Source organism: Aythya fuligula, chromosome 2 (genome assembly GCF_009819795.1).
Source record: "Aythya fuligula isolate bAytFul2 chromosome 2, bAytFul2.pri, whole genome shotgun sequence".
NCBI classification, from domain to species: domain Eukaryota; kingdom Metazoa; phylum Chordata; class Aves; order Anseriformes; family Anatidae; genus Aythya; species Aythya fuligula.
In genome coordinates this window covers 24036449-24056335 of record NC_045560.1, presented here as the reverse complement: position 1 = coordinate 24056335, position 19887 = coordinate 24036449, and the positions used below count along the sequence as shown (strand labels likewise).

At 37.5% G+C, this 19887-nt stretch overlaps 1 protein-coding gene across 6 annotated transcripts in view; it reads right to left on the bottom strand.

Moving 5' to 3' along the window:
- The window catches only part of CDK14 (cyclin dependent kinase 14), a 328926-nt gene that overhangs the window by 156719 nt on the left and 152320 nt on the right, over nt 1-19887 (bottom strand). For all 6 annotated transcript variants that reach the window (XM_032181404.1, XM_032181407.1, XM_032181405.1 and 3 more), the window contains 2 exons: nt 19660-19722; nt 5147-5270 (listed from right to left, as the gene is read on the bottom strand). In XM_032181404.1, coding sequence (XP_032037295.1) covers nt 5147-5270; nt 19660-19722 — 187 coding nt within the window. The remainder of the gene's footprint in view (nt 1-5146; nt 5271-19659; nt 19723-19887) is intronic.

Sequence of the window (19887 nt, the reverse complement as noted above, 5' to 3'; positions counted from 1 at the left end):
ACCTTCCTTCTTGCTCTTTTTGAAAACTAGTACAATGTTCACTTTTACCCCGTTATTGGAGACCTCCCCCAGTTGACACAATCTTTCAAAGATGATAGAAAGCAGCCTCACAATGACATCAGTCATCTTTCCCAGTACCCTCAAGAAGTCTCGTGTTTGGACTCACGAACTTGCATGGGTCAACATTTCTCAGAAGATCCCTGACTCAGTTCTCTTCCACTCACTCTTCTCCTCCCTGAACTGTGTCTCTGACGACATAGGTTTGTGAGATTTCATTTGTGAAGACTGAGACAAGGATGTCACTGAGCACATCAGCCCTATCTGCGTCTGCTGTGACTACCTCACGTGCCCCACTTGGCAAAGGGCCTACATTTTCCACATAGCTAAGGGCCTACATTTTCCACAACCACTTATTACTTCTCTCCCTAATGCTCCTCCAGCATCTTTACTTTTCTTCCTCAACAGCCTGTTGTTGCCTGCCTCCTTCTTCGCCCCAACTTATTTTCCTCCCAGGTGCCTTAAACTCCTCACTGATGGCAAAGCTGCTGCCGTCTAAGACCTGTCTACACTGTAGACCCTCCTGCCTGAGTGGTCACTCAGAAGCACCATCATGCAGAGTCAAAGATAATGTGCCTGGCAGTCTGTTCCTCTAGTGTTGTCATCTATATTTGCTTTTCCAGTCTTTGGTAGAATCTTTTAGAGGTTTGAATTCAAGCTTAAAAATGAAGGATTGTGGAAATGACAAGTGGTACTGGTTATAATATGTACCTCATACATAAATAAAACAAAGAATTCTTGAATGATTGTTCAATATTAATACAAATTACATACTTCCTTAGAAAGGTATTCTGCTTAGAATAATAATCACCTGATTGCAAGTAACACTTGGAAAAAAATAAGATATTCTTAGTGTTCAGTCTTTGGGTTCATGCTCCTATCCACTGCTGTACAGCCACTTGACACTCTAAAATTAACATAAATGCATTTGCTTTTGAAACACACCTTGCTTTTAAAGCTGCTCAATGATTTTCCTAAACAAAGGCTCCAAGTTGTTTTTTGTTTGTTTGTTTGTTTTTTTAAAGTCAATACACATCCAAAGGCCAAATAAATACATCTGTGAATAGTGCACAGAAAAATTAAAAGTGAAGAAATAACTAATCAAAGCCTAAGCAACAGTTACACAGCCCAGTCTATGTGGTGGCTAACATCCAGCACAAGGCTCTGTTCATTTAAGTTTGTAATTGCTTATGGTGATACTCATTAGAAGTTTTTAATACTTTATTTCTACTCAAGACAGATATATGTACAGGAGAAAATAACCAAAACTACAGACAGCTAGACAAATTCACAGTGCAGGATCAAAAATAATTATTGCATTTAATTTCATAAGGAAAATTCCTATATACTTTAATTTCCTCTGGAATTTTAATTAGATTGAAGAAAAAAAAAAAAAAGAATGCAAGAATAGAATTCAAGGACTATTTTTCAGAGCAACAATTATTCAAGAAGTAGTCTTCCCTATTATATCTTCTCAAGGAAGCCATTTTTTATACCTCATCAATTTTTAATTTGATAAAGTCTCTGTGTTCTGTTATCCCTTTTCATTTTACTGCCGAGTCTTCTCATAAATGTTCATTTCATAGCAACTATAGCACAACGAACAGTAAAGCAAATTCCCATTCATCTGAACAAAGGCACTCCCACACAGTGGAGTATCTATGTCTGGGAGCTGTGCTATAGAAAAACACATGCCCACGGTTATTCAAAGATTCCACTTCAGCTGCAATGCAATGCACTGGCAGGCATGAATAGCCTTTCTTTTACCTTGTTTATTCAAGAACTATGATCTACTGCAGCCTGCTTTTAAGTATTTGATATCCCACACTGAGGAGATTAAATAAGCCTGATGCCAAATTAAAAACCTTCAGCCAAACTGTTGATTTTTTATAAACTTATGAAACAAAACCTGAAGGTCTTGTCCTTAGAGACTAAAAGGCCTTTGCTCTAGGATTTTATATTTATTTTGCTAGCAAAGTCAACGCTATCTCTGTCAGAAACTGATTTCATGATAAGTTCTCTTCTGCCTTGAGTGAATTCTAAAACAAAGCACCCATTTCTCTAATTTCCATACCACTTCTCATGTAATTAATCAAAAATATAATCTAAATCAACTTCCTTTCCAAGCCATTATCATGAATTAGTCATTTACGGAAGAAAAATGTAAAGAGAAGCAAGACTGTATCTTACATCTTGTTTAAGAAGAGTCTTTCATACTGGGAAAGTGGAAGATGGGTTCTAATGGTACAGTGTTTTAATAGGTAAACATGCATTCGTGAACATGTATATGTACATGCACATGTTTATGCTCTCATTTCTCATGCCTTCAGTGAAAGAGGTCACAACCCTTTAAACTTTAACCTCATCACATCTAATTTTTCATCTTGTTTCTCAGAGAAATTTAACCCATCTGGTTTTGAATTTTACAAGTTCATTAGCCATGAAAGAAAATACAGCTTGAAAAAAAATATGGAGTCATATAATCTCCTCTCAGTAAATAAGAGGGGGTTATGCAGGTGTTTCTGTTACATCAAGACAAACTTACAACAGAAAAAAATCCTCACTACATTATACATTCACATGCCTATTACTTGGTATTTCATTCTAGTTTTACTTTTACACCTTTATTCTTCATTTCATAATAATACATAATGGTCAATCTTTAATTCCTGCCAACACAAAGCTGAGAAAATATTGCCTTTGATGTTGGCAAAGGAACATTAGCCTCATGCTGCACTGAGGTACAAAAAAGTCCTCAGAAGTGAGAGCTCCATTTCCTACTACAACAAGGTGAAAACACATAAGGAACATAAATGTCCCAAGCTTTCTTATATTCTACTGAACATCAGCCAACATGAACATAGTTGTACGTCTGAGTTGGGCATCACATTGACCGGTTCACATTTCCAACAAAGAATTTAGCAGTGCTGAGGAAAGGTTTTTTTTGTTTGTTTTCTTAAAAACACATCTGAAAAGATTGAAGGCCTCTTGTATCCAGCCACAAAAGGAAGGCTACTGGACCTAGCTCAAGGAAAGGGCTGGCTACTGTGGAATTAAGCAATGGTCACTGAATTTTTCAAATTTCTAATTTTCTCTTCATTTTTAACAGGTTTTCCAGGGATTTCACATTAACATAATAATAAAACATAAAGAACCAAGACTTATTGCTCTGACACTTCATGTTTGTCAAATTGCTTGGATAGAATTTCATTATACCACACATGGAGCAGGATTTAACCAACAAATTTAACCAAAGTAGGACTATTAACTTTATTTATTTGAGTACTGGTAATATACAGCAATGTCTTGCAGTCCTAGATGAGGATCAGCATCACTATATACACTAACTGACTTTAAATGGGTTTCTAGCCCAAGAGAGACTACAGTCAGAGAAACAACTAAAAACATGAAATTATAACAGATTGACTATATCTGTATCTGATAGATTATTATTTTATTATTATTATTACTAATTCATTATAGTTGATTATTTTCAAGGGAGATATTTTCAAAAGATTAATTCTTCTTGAATGACTTTTTTTTTTTTTAATAGCTTCAAATTGGCCATATAGCTTGAGGGGTGGGGGAAGAAATAAAGGGAAAAAAAAACAAACACATCATATGAGACACTGTACATAACAAAGGAGTTTGTAAGGTCAGAGTTTTCAGTATCCTCCAAAGCTGGAGCACTGTCATAATAATCTCTTGAAGGATTTATAATATGGGGATATTTGGGATTCAGGTAACTGTACAGTGTATTATACACAACAACAATACAACAAAAATATCTATTTCAAACAGCACAATATCATCAACATAAGACTAATTCATACTTCACTGCAAACAAAAACACTTAATGATTTGTTTGTTTCAAGTATTTAAGAAATGGAATCTTACAGTAAAATACAAGATGCAGGAATGCTTTTTTTAAGCATTTCTTTAAGAAACTTTTCGCATCCTCCAGGTTTTGAAAAACAGCCACAGAAAATGGTATGTAAAAATAAATTATTCCTGTTTCTAATCACCTCACAATCAAGTTCTTATGGAGCGTCCACCTGAATTTCTGCTCTATTCTCCAGCACAGCAAATACATACTGAGCTGTTAATTGCAGTAATACTAATTAAAAGACAAAAACCAGGACTACATTAACAGTGAAATTGCCAATTAGCACATAAGGCTTCCTCATTACTGCTGGTGAATGAAATGAGAAGCCTGATGTGGATAGCAGTCATAAAAATAAAAGACATTTCAAAAAAGCTGATAGGTCATATTTTCAGCTTACTTCAGAAGTTCTGCTGGAATCAGTAGCTGACAAGTTGACCTACTGGAAAAAGAGAAATTCCTACAACATTTTCTGAAAATCATTAAAGAAAAATACTGCCATTTGCCACATCTGTATTCATGTTAACTTTCAGAAGAAGGATTACATCTCCAGTGTAGTCACTAAAAAGTATTTGAAGATCAAAATTAAATATATATATACGTATATATATATATATATCAAAAAAGGGCTAACCTTTCAGTGGACAATTTCTCCTGCTTCTATACTTCACATAAAGCTTTTCCCCATATGGGACTAAGAATGGATACTGAAAGCAGTCCAGATGATCTTAGTTTCCTTTTATCTTTAGAAAGAATAAATATTCTTAAATCTTTCAGTCTCTTTCAATCAATCGTCATTTTATGAAAGTTAATCCTACTTCCATATCTCCACAACCCTAGAGCTGCTTGCACAAAGTGACTATGCTCTTCACATATCCTGTATTTCGTCAGTTCTCTCTCTCTCAATCTCTCTTTTCAAAGGTTCTGAATTTTAATTCAGAGGTCTCATGACAAGTAAAACTGAAATACTTCCAGCATTATTTTCATGGTGAGAACAGGAGTATATATTTGTTTTTCACTTGCTGCCTTTTAATCAAGCATTTTGTTGACCATAATCAATTTCTTCGCTCAGGAGAAAAATGTGCAATTATCTACAATGAAGAAGGTGTGTCTAAGGAATAGGGTGGGGGGAAGAGAAATCAGTGGAACCATCTGTCTGACATTCCTACAACATTATAAGAGACTTGTAATTAACTGCTTGCCTACCAAAGTCTGCCAGCTTTAACTCCCCCGTGTCACTGATCAGAAGATTCTGTGGTTTCAGGTCCCTGTGCAAAATGTAACGCTGGTGGATGTAAGACAGTCCTCGCAGCAACTGAAATAAAAATAACTGAAAAAGAGGGGGACAAAAAATGACCTCTGTTAATATTTTGCATATAACCACAGCTGATTTCTTCACAATATGCAGGGTGCTTGCATATTGTGGTAACATTGTGTTAGAATTCCTCCCAAACTGCATAATTCCCCACCCAAATTGAACACAATGAAATTTCAATCTAAAAAATATGTACTTTGCAAGGACTAACTCCATTCTCCAAGCCCTACTATATTGTAGATTCAATTTGCCTTCTTTAAAAAGAATAAGAGCAATATACCCATGTGCAGAAGGCTCGATTTCTACCAAATTATAATTATATTCCATTTACCCATATGGCCTTAGAGATTACGTGGTAGCCTGAAGACAGATGTGTATCTTCCCTAATTATAGGAAACAACAGTACAGGGTGGATAGGGATGGGGAGATAAGGCTGGGGGATGGGATTGGAGCTAAAACAAAGAAATTAATAGTATAACAATAATGCCTGTGTACCCAAGGTAATCTGTAAGTACGAGAGGTTTTCCCCTTCAAAGTCTTTTATGGGAGTTGCTTATGTATATTTCATTAAGAAATGACAATTCACACTGAACAAAAAGATGACTGTTTAAACCTACTTATAATAGTCTTAAATTTAAATAAGAACCTAACTCATTTCTCATGTTTTTGTTTGTTTGTTTGTTTTTTAACTCTTCACTGTACTCTACAAATGCTTTCCCTAGAGCTAAGCACTGTTGTTTTGTATTTTTGTAATTTACAATTATGAACAAAGAGTTGGATGATGGAGATCTTTTGTCCTCCCCTTTTCAACTCCTCTCCCATCATTCTCCTGCACTCTTCTAGTGGCACCTGCTGTAAAGGCTGTAAATCATTCACTAGCAGATTTCTGTCAATACAAAGGGTGATTAATTGTTTCCTAGGAGTTTTCTTTGCCGTTCTGAAGAATCTCTCCTAATACATAGATCATTCCTATTGCATAAAATATTTAAAGAAGTACTACCGTTTCTGAGTTGGAACAGAACAAGCATTTGTAATGCCCAAAATGGAAGATTCAAGAATGAATGGACCTCATGCCTCACAGCTCACCAGCTGGTGAAACATGCTCCCCTGGAAGCTGTGGAAACCACACCAAAGATTTGGGAAAAGTCAACCTGAGCACATAACAATGTCTAATTCACTTGCAACACAAGCATCCTATTTAGTGACTGCTGAGTGAGGAGACAATATAAAAGGGGTTACAAAATCTGATTATAGAAGAGAATAAAAGCTGACATGAGAGAAACAGAAATGTCATGTTACTGAAGTTGAAATGAATTTAATTGCACTTCATTTTTTCCCAAAGTGCAGACACAATACACTGTATGTGTAGCTATTTAGCCAGGGCACAAAGAGCCATATCAATCACCTTCTTGCCAAGGCTGAGTTTAACAATGTGCTGAGGAAACTTAAGAGCAAAATACAGAAACAAAAGAAAGAATAGCAGGAAAGTCATAAGTAACATGCACATTCCTTTTTGAATTGTGGTTAAAAAGGAACTCACAGTACACAAAAACTATTTTAAAGACAGGAAGCAGAAATGGCTTTCATTACAGTCTTAAAATATAAGTTAAATTCTACTAAATAACTTCCAACTTCTTTTCATAAAAGATATGGAAAATAGCCATTTTGCCAAACTAACTCAATGACATTAAACTTCAACAGTTATTTTTAAGCATCATGTTGTCTTACAGCACTGCGATCTTTGTAATTCAAAATATATTAATTAATGCAGTCTTTCATTTGGCTTTATTGCAAAGCGTCAAGTGATTTGACACATTGTATTAAGAAAAAAAAAAAAACACAGCAATTTCATAGCTAAACAGAATAAACATCTGCTCTTGAGGACAGCTTTGGAACATAGGTTTGTTCCAAACTTTTAGACATGTTTCTAATGAAGAACTTCCACAAAAGTCAGTTAACTCTCTCACATACACTGTGTGAAATAGAAGGTGAAAAATCACCTTCGACTCATTACAGGGTAAACTTTGTCAAGTTTTGTTTTCTCCTTTCCCAATCAGCATTGTTTTACTTTGGTGATACTAAAACGTGAAAAGATTTTACAGGGGTTCATGAGAGGCAGGTCCTGCCTGACCAACCTCATCTCCTTCTATGACTGGGTGACCCACCCAGTGAGTGAGGGAAAGCCTGTTGACATAGTCTACCTAGACGTTAGCAAAGCCTTTGCTTTACGATCTCCCACAGTACCCTCTTGGAGAAGCTGGCAGCCCATGGCTTGGACAGGTACACTCTTAGCTGGGTTAAAAACTGTCTGGAAGGCCAGGCCCAGAGAGTGGTGGTGAATGGAGTGAAATCAAGCTGGTAACTGGTCACCAGTGGTGATCCCCAGCGGTCAGTGTTGGGGCCCATCCTCTTTAATATCTTTATTGATGACTTGGATGAGGGAATTGAGTGCACCCTCACTAAGTTTGCAGATGACACCAAGTTGGGGGGAAGTGTCAATCTGCCAGAGGGCAGGAAGACCCTGCCGAGGGACATGGAAAGTATGAGTCAACAGGCAGAGGCCAATGGGATGAAGTTCAACATGGCTAAATGCTGGGTCCTACGCTTTGGTCACAACAACCCCATGCAGCACTACAGTCCTGGGGGAGAGTGGCTGGAAAGCTGTACAGAGGAAAAGGATCTGGGGGTGTTGGTCAATGCTCACCTGAACATGAGCCAGCAGTGTGCCCAGGTAGCCAAGAAGGCCAACAGCATCCTTGCTTGTATCAGGAATAGTGCAGCCAGCAGGACCAGGGAGGTGATCCCTGTACTTGGCTCTAGTGAGGCCGCACCTCATCCCCCTGTACTCGGCTCTGGTGAGGCTGCACCTCAAGTACTGTATTCAGTTTTGGACCTCCCACTACAAGAAGGACATTGAGGCCCTGGAATGTGTCCAGAGAAAGTCTACGAAGCTGGTGAAGAGCCTGAAGCACAGGTCCTGTGAGGAGCAGCTGAGGGCACTGGGATTGTTTAGTCTGAAGAAGAGGAGGCTCAAGGGAGACCTCATTACTCTCTACAACTACCTGAAAGGAAGGTGTGGGGAGCTGGGGGTCAGTCTCTTCTCACAGGACTAGAGGGAATGGCCTCAAGTTGCACGATGGGAGGTTCAGGTGGGAAAAAAAAATTCTTTTCAAAGTGGTTTGGCATTGGAACAGGCTGCCCAGGGGAGTGGTGGAGTCAATGCCCCTGGAAGTGTTTAAGGAAAGGGTAGATGTGGTCACACGGGGACACGGTCAGGACCCTGAACATGGTTACAAGGGACATGGTCAGGACCCTGAACTTCCAAAGACTGAACTTCAAGCTACTCAAACACCTAGTGGATGAGATTCCCTGGAACACTGTCCATAGGGACAAAGGAGCTGAACAGAGCTGGCAACTATTTAAGGATGTTTTCCTTAGAGCACAAGAACTCTGCAGCAAGGTGCTACACCTAGGTTGGGGCAATCCCAAACATGAGCACTGACTGGGAGCAGAACACATTGAGAGCATCCCTGCAGAGAAAGACTTGGGAGTTGCAGTGGACAAAAAGCTCAACATGAGCCAGCAGTGTGTGCTTGCAGCCCAGAAGACCAACTACATCCTGGGCTGCATCAAAAGAGGAGCAGCCAGCAGGTTGAGGGATGTGACTATGCCCCTCTATTCTGCTCTTGTGAGGCCTCATTTGGAGTGCTGTGCCCAGGTCTGGGGACCCCAGCACAAGGAGGATGTTGATCTGTTAGAGTGGGTGCAGAGAAGGGCTATGAAGTCTTTTCCAGCCTTAATGATTGTATGATTCTATTATTTAAGTAAAAATACAAACCTAAGTCCTGGCTGTACAACATTTTGCAAACTGTGTGCCCTTTGAGATTGCTTGGAAAGCGAGAATAGCAGAAGAGCCTCTCTATGTTCAAGTGTTCCCTGCTCCACAAGAAGAAAAAATGAATTGGAAAGAATAATTTCTGAAGCCTCAGGAAATAGTTTTGCTTTCTCTCAGACAAGATCCCTCTGCTGTCTTTGAGGAAAGCTCTCCCTGAGAAACCTCTCTGCTTCCCTTCTGTTAGTCGTGAAAGTAGAAATGTTACAGAAGAGATTTGTGGTTTTTGAGCTTATATGTTACTAGCTTTAATATTTGCATCATCATAAACAAAGCTATATAACCATCAAATATCCTGTGATAAACAAACTAGGGCATTACTTGCATACTGTTTGCATAGATAGTGAAAAAGGCAGTTTAGCAATAAAATGAAAGACTCATAAAATGGCAAGGGTCATTGTGATGAAAATTGGAATAGAAAGAAAAGAGAAGTGAGGTTAGTCTATAGCAATCAGGGTTTTGGCATGGCTTCATCTTGCAGGAGAACACTTAACAGTTTTATATTCAGACAATATATATATTTGTGTTTCAGGTCTTGTTTATTGAGGATACGTGGGGGGAGGGAGGAGAACAACAACAACAACAACAACAACAACAACAACAACAACAAAAAACACGTTTTCTACCCTAACAGTTACACAGCTTTCACTTTAGTCTGAACTACATATTCTAATGAAGAATTTTCATTGTCACAATGAGAAAACTGCATGTAGGTCAAAGCTAATCTGGAGTTTATGGACTGTGACTATTAGCTGTCCTTGAAACTTACAAGAGAAAAACCTCAATTACACAAAAATAGCAGCACCTACAGCAAATAAATGTAGTCTTTAAGGTATAAGTCCTGAATGGCCACTCGAGCTACATGTAACATTTGACCAAATGCCTGTTTAAACCAATGAAATTTTTTGAAAGACTTGCCAGCTGCCTGGATTAACATTCTTGCTTTCATGGTGTTTTTCATGAGTCTGGGCAAGCGTACAAGCTAGACCATTAAATGCACACATCTAACAGCTGCAAGATGGATCACATGCAGCTAAATGCTTTACTATCTTGTTGGCCTCTGAATGTCACATAGGATCTTGAGCTCTTCTCATCCAAATGAGCTTGTAAACTAAACACTGACACAGGCCATCCAAAACACATCTAAGGGGAATGATGGGAGTTAATGCTTTCTGACTTTGGTTCAGGCAGCTCTGACTAATCTAATGATAAAGGGGGATGCTCATGTACAGATCATCTGTGTAGAACTGCTTAGATGACTCCACATCATTGCTATCCATTCCCAGAGATGGTAAAGAGAGTTCCTGGCAAAGGATGCTGGGGTACATGAAAAGCAGGAAGAAATTCACAACATGCCCAGAGAGATCCTTCAGGAAATGTAGCATTTCCACACAGTATCTGCTGAGGTACCAAGGACAGTATGGATGCTGCCCAAGAGGGCAAGCAAATAAGCCCTTGAAGGGACTTTTTTCAGTGAGGAACAATCTTTTCCTGATGGCACAGAATGATTTCTGAATGATTTCTTGCATTTGAGCTCCCTTACCACATGTTTTATTGTGGGAATAAAGGACCTGGGCCTAGATACAAAAGTAGAAAGCTACATGGAAACTTTTAGACAACAGAAGATGCACAGAAGTCCACATCTTTGCTCTGGTCTCTCTGCAGCAAGAGAACACAAATGGAGCTGAGCTAAGCTGGACCTTGAGTGGTTCAGAAGAAAGCTGAAAGCAAGACAAGATTAATGTACCACTCCTTTAGCAAGCTCATATTGCTGTATTAGCATAGTTACTTTCAAAAAGTAATACACAATACTGCATAAGCTTTAACATCACTCATCACCAATAACACACGTGTTCCTGCTTGCTGTACATATTAAAGCACACCAGCTGGGTATCACATAATAATTTGAATTCTCTAGTGTGTATTCAGCATCAATCGATATCATACTCAGTCTTAATAGGCCATCAAATCTAAAAATACCTGTAAAAGTAACCCAACCCTGGACACTTCATGATTGCAACCAACATACTTCTCCCTGTCCTCCAGAGGATAAGGCTTCTGTGAATTACTGGCTATTTACAAAGGCAAAAGGAGGTAATGAATCCACGCAGTACAATCGCACAGCCTTAGAAATAAACTCAACTGAACATTATGCTCAACTAGGTTTGAGTTTACTATGTTGCTTGGGAATTTTAGATCCAGTTGTTTTAAACCAATACAATACAGAAAAAAAACCTACCTGGTAAGATGTATTATCACCGAGGCAATGAGAAATATACCTGTGTGACTTTGGCTAGCAAGTCAAAAGCTGATAAAGCATTTTTTTTTATTATTTTTTTTATTTTTTACCACTGCTGGCTTGCTATTATCTCTATTATCTCTTTCCAAACAGGATAATATCCACAGGATAAAATGCAACTTTTCATTTCTAAAAATGTCCTGGGGAAATACTGAACTTTTTAGGTCAAAGCTTTGTAGACTCTCTTGCTTAAATAGTCACAAGAAGAAATTTCAGGGACAGTGTTAACTTGAGATGAGTTTGCATCCTGAAGAATAAAGGAACTTATCTGAATAAAAAAAAAATGCTATCCATTTGAATCAGATCGATTTTGATAATCATAATAAGCTTTATTTCAATTAAAGTTACACCTATTTGACCTCCCTGAAACCAACTGAGTTCTCTCAAAAAGAATTTTAAAATACTTCTCTCCAAAAAGCATTTTTAAAGGCTTCTAACTTGCTTCTGCCTTCCTTACATAAGAGTCTTACCAAAGACAGTTTCAAGAAGAAATACATAACAATACAGCCACTGGGAATATAGATCATAAAATTTAATATATATATATTATAGACTTTTCTACTTACTGGCAAGCAGAACTGTACAGAAAAGAGACTGTGAAGTGTTAATTGGCTAACTTCTATTCTCTTTGATGTTCTTTTAATCATTTTTTCTCCCCTTTGGGTTCAACTACAGTCATTTGCAAGGAGGAAGGTGTGCTTAATTAACTGAATATAAAGACACTCCCTTATGATCAGTTAGAGTCATCTGCTAATGTTCAATAAGTAGAAGACACTTTCAGATTCTTACTCCTGAATGGCAAATGTAAAAATAAAATTCAATTCTAATGAAATAATTAAATCTCCTTTTCTCCCTTTTATCAACTCACTCCCATGCTGAACTAGGTCAGGGTGGCAATTGGTGCCTCAACAATTTTTAGACACAGAAAGAAAGTGTTTTCTTCAGCCCTATTTTTTTTTTTTTTTGCCATATGTGAACTATGTTCATACAGACAATAAATTACACATGCACACACTCATTTCAGTTTAGGGTTTGCACACATTTCTCACTGCAGTAAATATAAAAGTGACATTCTTCTAGCGTGAATTTTAACACACTGATAAAGATTCTGCATTTACTGTTCACAGTTGTGCATATTATCAAATCATTACTTGAAGTGACAAGACTGACATAAAGTAGAGTGAAATGCTGATGCCATATTTAATGTCTGATAACTAAAAAGTCTAATTTAAATAATCAATTCTCAATGCCATGTGTAAAAGACAACCTTAATTTGGCATAACATTATTCTGTCTGCCGTACACCTGCTTGTTCTCTGAATGAGGAATGAAAAATAGCAACTTCTCAACCACATTAAGCAGCCTCGCTTCCTACTTAGCATATCTGTTTGAATACATTTTTAATTCAGCTCTACATCGGCAGCATTGCTAATTTCAGTGAGTAGGGGATTTCAAAAGCGTGACATTAATTTGATTTGCTTCCAGTAATGACCGATAAAATTAAAAGGACCACCATACTATGCATTCACTTTAGAGTAAAAGATTGTTTTTGCCAGATTTCTGGGTGTCAATGAGATGGGTGAAACAAGATATGAAAATTCACCATAGCCAGATAGACTATCAGGATTTACCTGCCCAGCTCCAGTGTACCTAAGTCTATAGCAGTCAACCTTCTGGTCAGACACCACTAATACACATACGTGCTCACATGCCACAACTTCTCCAACATCACTTTGTCCCACATTTGTGCCACACAGATGCAGGGCAGGCCCTGCCTGTGGTTCAGCGTACATCTCCCTCAAAGCATACCACAAACCAATCACGCGATGAAAAGAAAACAGAAGCACAACAGGGAGGCCACAACAAAAATCCAGGGGGAAAAAAAAAAAAAAAAAAAAAGTATAATTTGTATCATACTTTTTGGATACTATGCTTTAGTTACAAGCATATGTTTTTATATATTACTAATCATGAATGGAGTTTCTGCTTAGTAAGAGCCTTTAGCAAGAGCCTGTAATGCTTTGCTACTGCCAAAGTTTCAGCAGCTGCACATCCAATTCAGTGTTGTGTAGCTTAAATATGTTACCTAATCCTTCCCTGTTCTGAATGCTCCCCTATCCTTTGTGATTCAGATTATTCTACAACAGTAATCAATTCAATTACAAATATTTATGTTTACAAAAGACATATGATGACAACTACCCGATAGCTTTGACTCAGATTATTAATTTTCACATTAGTCATTAAATGAGCCAAAATTATTCATCTTGTCAAGCACAGATTCTACTTTAAAAACTACAACCACTAGCTAAGGATAATGTTCACAGCACTGCAGTATGGAGAAGAATAAATGAATACTGCAAGTGACTGAAGTGCCAGAGTAAGCCTGAGATTTTTGATAACATCACATAATGTTCACTGTATTTCAACATTTTCAATTCATCCCACACTTCATCTTGTTTAGGAGGTCAGTAATAAAACCATGATTTAATAAATCCAATATTTTTGGCATATTTGATTCAGGAGTTTTGTTCATTTTTCTTAACTCAGAGCACTAAAAAGTTGACTGATCTCTTTTTGAGCACTTAGCACAGACAAATGTTAAAGCACCCCATTATGTTCCGATAATGCCTATTAATTATTTTTCTTTTAAACTGTTTTTGTAATAGTTTTAAGACTGAAACTGTTTTTTGTTTTTGTTTTTGTTTTTGTTTTTTTCCCTTTCTTTCTTAATTTTAAGCATATTTGTACCAGAGTTTACAGCACTGTCAGTCATTGGAAATTCATTACCCATACTTTGCCACAGATATCACATGCCACCTTTAAAGTGAGTTATTTTCTCTGCCACAGACCTTCAGTCTTATAGTGAGTAAAGACAAGTGTAAAACACACTTCTGAAGGTTGTGGGTGGAGATAGGGCTTGGCTGGTTCAGGTTTTGCTTCAAAACATGCCCATAAATTGTACATGGAATACTGCTGCATCTCTCTTCCTAGGAACAAGGAAGGCTCAGAATTGAGATGGATAAGAGCTCCTGGGAGAAGGCTAAATATTCCTGTTCCCTGCATGCAAAGTTCATCAACAAGACCTGTATATTTCTCCTTATTGCTTTTTGGCCCTGGGAAAAAAAAAAAAAAGGTGTCCAGGGAGAAGAAGAAATCAGAGCAGCAATATTAGCTGGAAGAAGAACAAACTGGAAGTTCCTTCTCCCTCTAGTCACAGTAGATGATAGAAGCCTTCCAAGTTGCCTGAAGTAAAAGATTTAGTGAGTGATTTTAAGAGACAGAGACAGTTTTTGTCTGGATGACAACCACATTGTCACTCAGTCTGGTGTTGCACAGATTGCGGAATGGTGGGTCAGGGGCAAGTGTCTTTTTATTTTGTCAAAGATATTTTATTGAAGTCAAATGCTCATAAAAAGTAATATTACCTCTAAAGCTGCCAGCAGAGAAAAAAAGGCAGAGAGAAAAAACTATGGATGCTTTTCCCAAAAGACTGCAGCTATTTCAATGCAGCATCACTAATTAAAAAGCAAAACAGCTTTCATAAATATATTTATGTTTAAGGCAGGGATGCAAACAGGCAATGCAGGCATGACAGATGCGAGCCTACACTCCACTTGTTCACCAATGATAGGAGTTACAGAAAATTGACTCAGCTACAACAAACACATCCAAATGAAAAAATGATCTTATGTGTAGATAAAAATGAAATGCAGCTAGGAATGCCATAAAATGAAGTAAAAGATACAGTTAAATAGAGCTACTATTTCAAAGGTTAAAAAAAAAAAAAAGTTTTAGCAGTGTGATACATTTTCACAGGATGTGCTGAAGTGTAGAAAAAAGTATTTAAAAATTAAACTATAAGTTTACAAAACAAAAGCCATTTATAGACAGCTGCAAACAGTGTCTCAGGAGAACCCAGAAGAAAATGGAAAAGGCTGGGGGAGGTGGCCTTGCACCAGACAGAAAGAGGCACAAATCAGAATGAAGATCATCATGAAAACCAACTGGCAGTCAGTTTGCTGCTGTGACCACTTGAGTTTCTTCTGTAGGAAGCAACCCAGATTATTTCAAGGGTCCAAGAGGCATGAGCAGTAGCAGAGGAAGCCTGCAGTACAGATTTCAGTTTGGACCAGAATGAAGAGTCAGGACAGTCAGGAGTAAGCCTTGTACCTCCATTTGCCACAACCACCACATTTTGGAGCTTGGCGAGCTCCACACAAGATGCACCTACAAAAGATAGCAGCTCTCAGCTCCATCCAGGCTGCAGCAGTAGCTTCCACCAGAAACAGAACAGGGCATAACTTACATGTGGGGCCATGTACTTAAGATACATTGCCTACCTTCACTTTTGGAAAAACTAAGTAAGACATCTTCAAAACTAGAGAAGAGGAGTCTGCACCTACTATAAACCAGGACTTATTGAATCTAGAGGTGAGGAATCTTTTCTCATTCCTCACCTCCAGTTGTAATATCACACAGTATATTAACATAGTTATAAATAAATGGTAGATATACAGCCTTGGTAACTACCAAAAGATGTATACAACTCTGTATTTGGAACTAACAGAATCTGTGGACTGAAACTATTACTTTTTGCCAATTTTCCTTCTAGCTAATAGAGAAGTTGCAGGCACCTAACCACATTTTTTCATCAGGATACTTGGTTTAACATTCTCAGGGACAGGTATACTTAAAACTATATTAGATAATAGCTTCACAGCCTCACACACAAATTCTTTGAAGGGCTTAAATCCTCATGCTTTTTGTAAGGCTTGGGCTTTCATACAGAAGTAGAAAATTCTGAAATCATGATGTGTGAAAACAACACCCCACTAAAAAAGCTAAGCCTGATACATTAGAAAACATTTTTTATTTTTTTTTGCTTAAACATACTTTCCCAAGACTCTTACAACTGCAAATTAAGATGTTCTCTATATTTCCAAATACTTGTATATTCTGCTTATTCTTTATTTAAAATATTTAAGTGACAGCAAATAGCCCATCTGAAGCCTATCACAAAGAAAGGCAGTGTCAAACACAAGACCCAAGGGGACAGCAGTATGTGTGTCCATCAAAGTAATTTGGATTTTTATTCTATTTACAGTTCCTCATCTTAAAGTAAGCCTGAGGGAACAGTGTTGTCTTTATCTTGTAAATATGGAGAAAATTCAGAAATATAATTAGGATGAACATGTGCCATAGAAACCAAAACATAAGCAAATAATGGCTTTGCTTCTGCAAAAGTACTGTTTTACAGGAAATAATGTACAGCATTCTTTGGAAAAAGAAAGATTACCTGGTTTTGTATTTATAATAGCTTGCAACAAGACAGAAAGGAAATGAATATCCATCAGTAGTCCGCAGTTTCATCAATTAAAGAATTAAAAAGCAGGGAGCATCAATGGCTTAATCCCACAGGTTAGCCCCAGAGAGCTGGGACTAATTTGTTGCCACTGGAATTTAATTGCTCAACTGGAAGTTTTTAAAAATGGATCTGTGGATCACATAACCAGTGATTCTGAACAAACACTGTCTACAATTCTGAAACTGAAATTCCTGAAGGACCTCTAGCAAGAAGGGTCTGGCAGGGAGAGAAGGCTAATTAACATGGCTCAGTTCAACCCTTAAACATCAACTAGAGCTCCAGATAGACAACTGTGTCCAGAAGCAAGAACAAAAATAGGTGACAAAGCCTCAGAACTGTGATTACGTGCGTTAACAAATTGAGTACAGTGCAACAAAGCGTTGAGATATTATGCAGTAACCATCATATCTCTTCTGCAAGACAAGAGTGATGCAAACTTTTAATTGGCATGCTTGCTGAGATCTGGGAGTTGTTAGTGTTTGTGACTGGGTCCCTTCCTTCCTTTCTGCACAGCCTGTCCCCCCAGCTGAAGAAAACCTTTGTGTGTTTGGCTGAGCAGGTATTTTTGACACGGAGTCTGAGAGCAGGTAAAGATTTCACTGAAAATCCCAGACAGATTAATTCAGTTTTAGATTGGTAGGAGCTCCAAACACCACATTAGGTTTTAGTAATTACTGTTATAAATTAAAGCTAGCTTTGGCTGCTGGCCTGGTAAGAGATATTACTAAATATATACAATCTTCATTAATATTATTTAACAGAAAATGGTAATTTTATTTCTCCAATGGGATGCTTGTTGCAGAAGGGCAGATTCATCTGCTTCCACTTCTCTATGTTTTCTCCCTTTTTATACCAGTTTCTTTTTTTTAATAATACAACTGGCCATTAAAAAAATTGAACTAGCAGTACATCAGACTCTACACTTGGCTACTCAGAGAAATATTTCTAACGTGCCCATAAACTTCAGAAGTGTTGCTGAATACTGCTCTTAGATTGTAAAGACAGCTGCAGCAAGCTTGGAAAGGGAAAAGCTGTTGCTGCAATTCCCTCCCCATTCAGCAGCACCTATAGAGCAGCTAGCCAGCTTAGCACCAAAGCTTTCCTGCTAAATCTTCTTTCTGCCTCCACAATTATATATAGTTTCTGCAATAAATATGCTTTAGAAGACAGGTAACTCAGGATTTAGGGGAGTGATGCATTAGCAAGCCCAATTACCCGTGTAGGCTATCCTCCTCAAAGACAAGCTCAGTGGACCCTGATATTGTCAAGAAAAAGTAGTTATGTGAATTACGATGTCCTCTCATTGGGGAACAATTACAGCTACTATGTCTACTGCATATTACATCTTAAGTTATACAGCGCTGCAGCCTTGGAGCATTCCTTTGAGTGTGAAACGGCACAAAGGACTTTCAAAACTAATCTTAGCTTATCCCAAACCTCTCAGAGCTGAATGTTCAGGTTTCTACATAGGGAAATGAAGCACAGAGCCAGTGTTTTAACAAGCATATTCAGCACATGAAACTAAGGTTATGAAACCGAGCAGCAAGGAAAGCTCGGAAGCTCTAGCGATGGAAAAGCAGGTCCCACCTCACCCACCACCATGTGTCCAAGTCCTGCACTCACAGAGGAATTGAGAGGACACCTGTGTTTTTCCTGTCCACACTACCAAAATGTTTAAGCAACAGTCATACATTACAAGGATGTTATCTTGCAGCATTCACATCATCTATTCAAAAATATTTATTTTGTTTGTTTGTTTTTTTTAGATTGGCCAAACATACACGATAAGGAGGAATTGTACCATTTGTTTTTTGATGGCAGTCATTCTCATTTAATTTAATATACTGCACATCATTTTTCAGTGAATGAGCACAGAAAATTCATCAATGTTATACAACTAATTGATGTACAACAATTATGAGGTATTGCAAAAAAAAAATCCTCATTTAAAATATTTTGTTTTCTTACACTAAACTTCGAGTTCTCTACTAAATTTTTAGTTTTCCAGAAAAAATATGTCTTCCATTAATTTCTCAATTTCTGCGTTCAGGAAAACAAATACTGGAATAAAATGCTCAGTATGACAAGTGAAGATTTAAGCACTTCCAAAGTAGAACAACAAAGGGAATGATGTCAAAGTGCAAGACAAGTGTAACAAATATCATCTGTGTGATCTATACACAGAAGACACACTCTGCATGTCTGACTGGCTTCCCTTTTATGTTAAAATAATTTGGCTTAATTCCCAGAAAGTAACTGGATCAAGTCTCTACGAATCTATTTATTCATTAAATCCTTCTAATAACGGCCCCCTTTCTGCACAGTGATTCTTAATATCTACCTCAGAACAGAAGAAAAACAGAAAAACTGTGAGATCAGCTACGAAAATACCTAATCAAAATAACACAGGTGAAAAGATTTTATATGTTCATGTAAAAAGAAGTACATTCACCTAATATAACTCACAATAGTTCCCTCAAATTCTGTGAACCTACAATGACTTACCTCACTGAAGATCTAGTACTGAAAGCCTAAAATATATTTGCTCAGGTGCTTTAAGACAGTATTGTTTGTCTTAAGAGCCAATGTTTGAATGGAGGAGAGGGGTTACCAACATTGGAACACTATCCTGACTTGGAATCAGTTTTAAAGACTTCTAACAAGTTCTTCTTATAAGAACTTTTAAATATTTTTATTTTTAAAGAAAAAAAAAATAAAAGTACTTCATATGCTGATCATTTTCACTTTAGATAATGATCAGCTTCAATGAAACCACTGATTGGACTTTTTCTGTACAGTCATCATTACTGTGCATGCCTTGAATGTGTTCTCTTTTTGACTCTTACCTTCACATTTTCTGGATGAAGCCCTCCAGGATGTTTGTCCATGTACTGACATAAATCAGTGTGCTAAAAGAAAGTCAGATGGAAAAATGTGTATTAATATCTGTAAGACTATAATAATAAATATCCTTCTACTTAAGAGTGGAAAGAACAAATGGAAAATAAGTTTTCCCTCCTGCCCCTCCACTTACCTCTAGGCTCCTTTTTTTTTTCTTTAAACAATCTTAACTT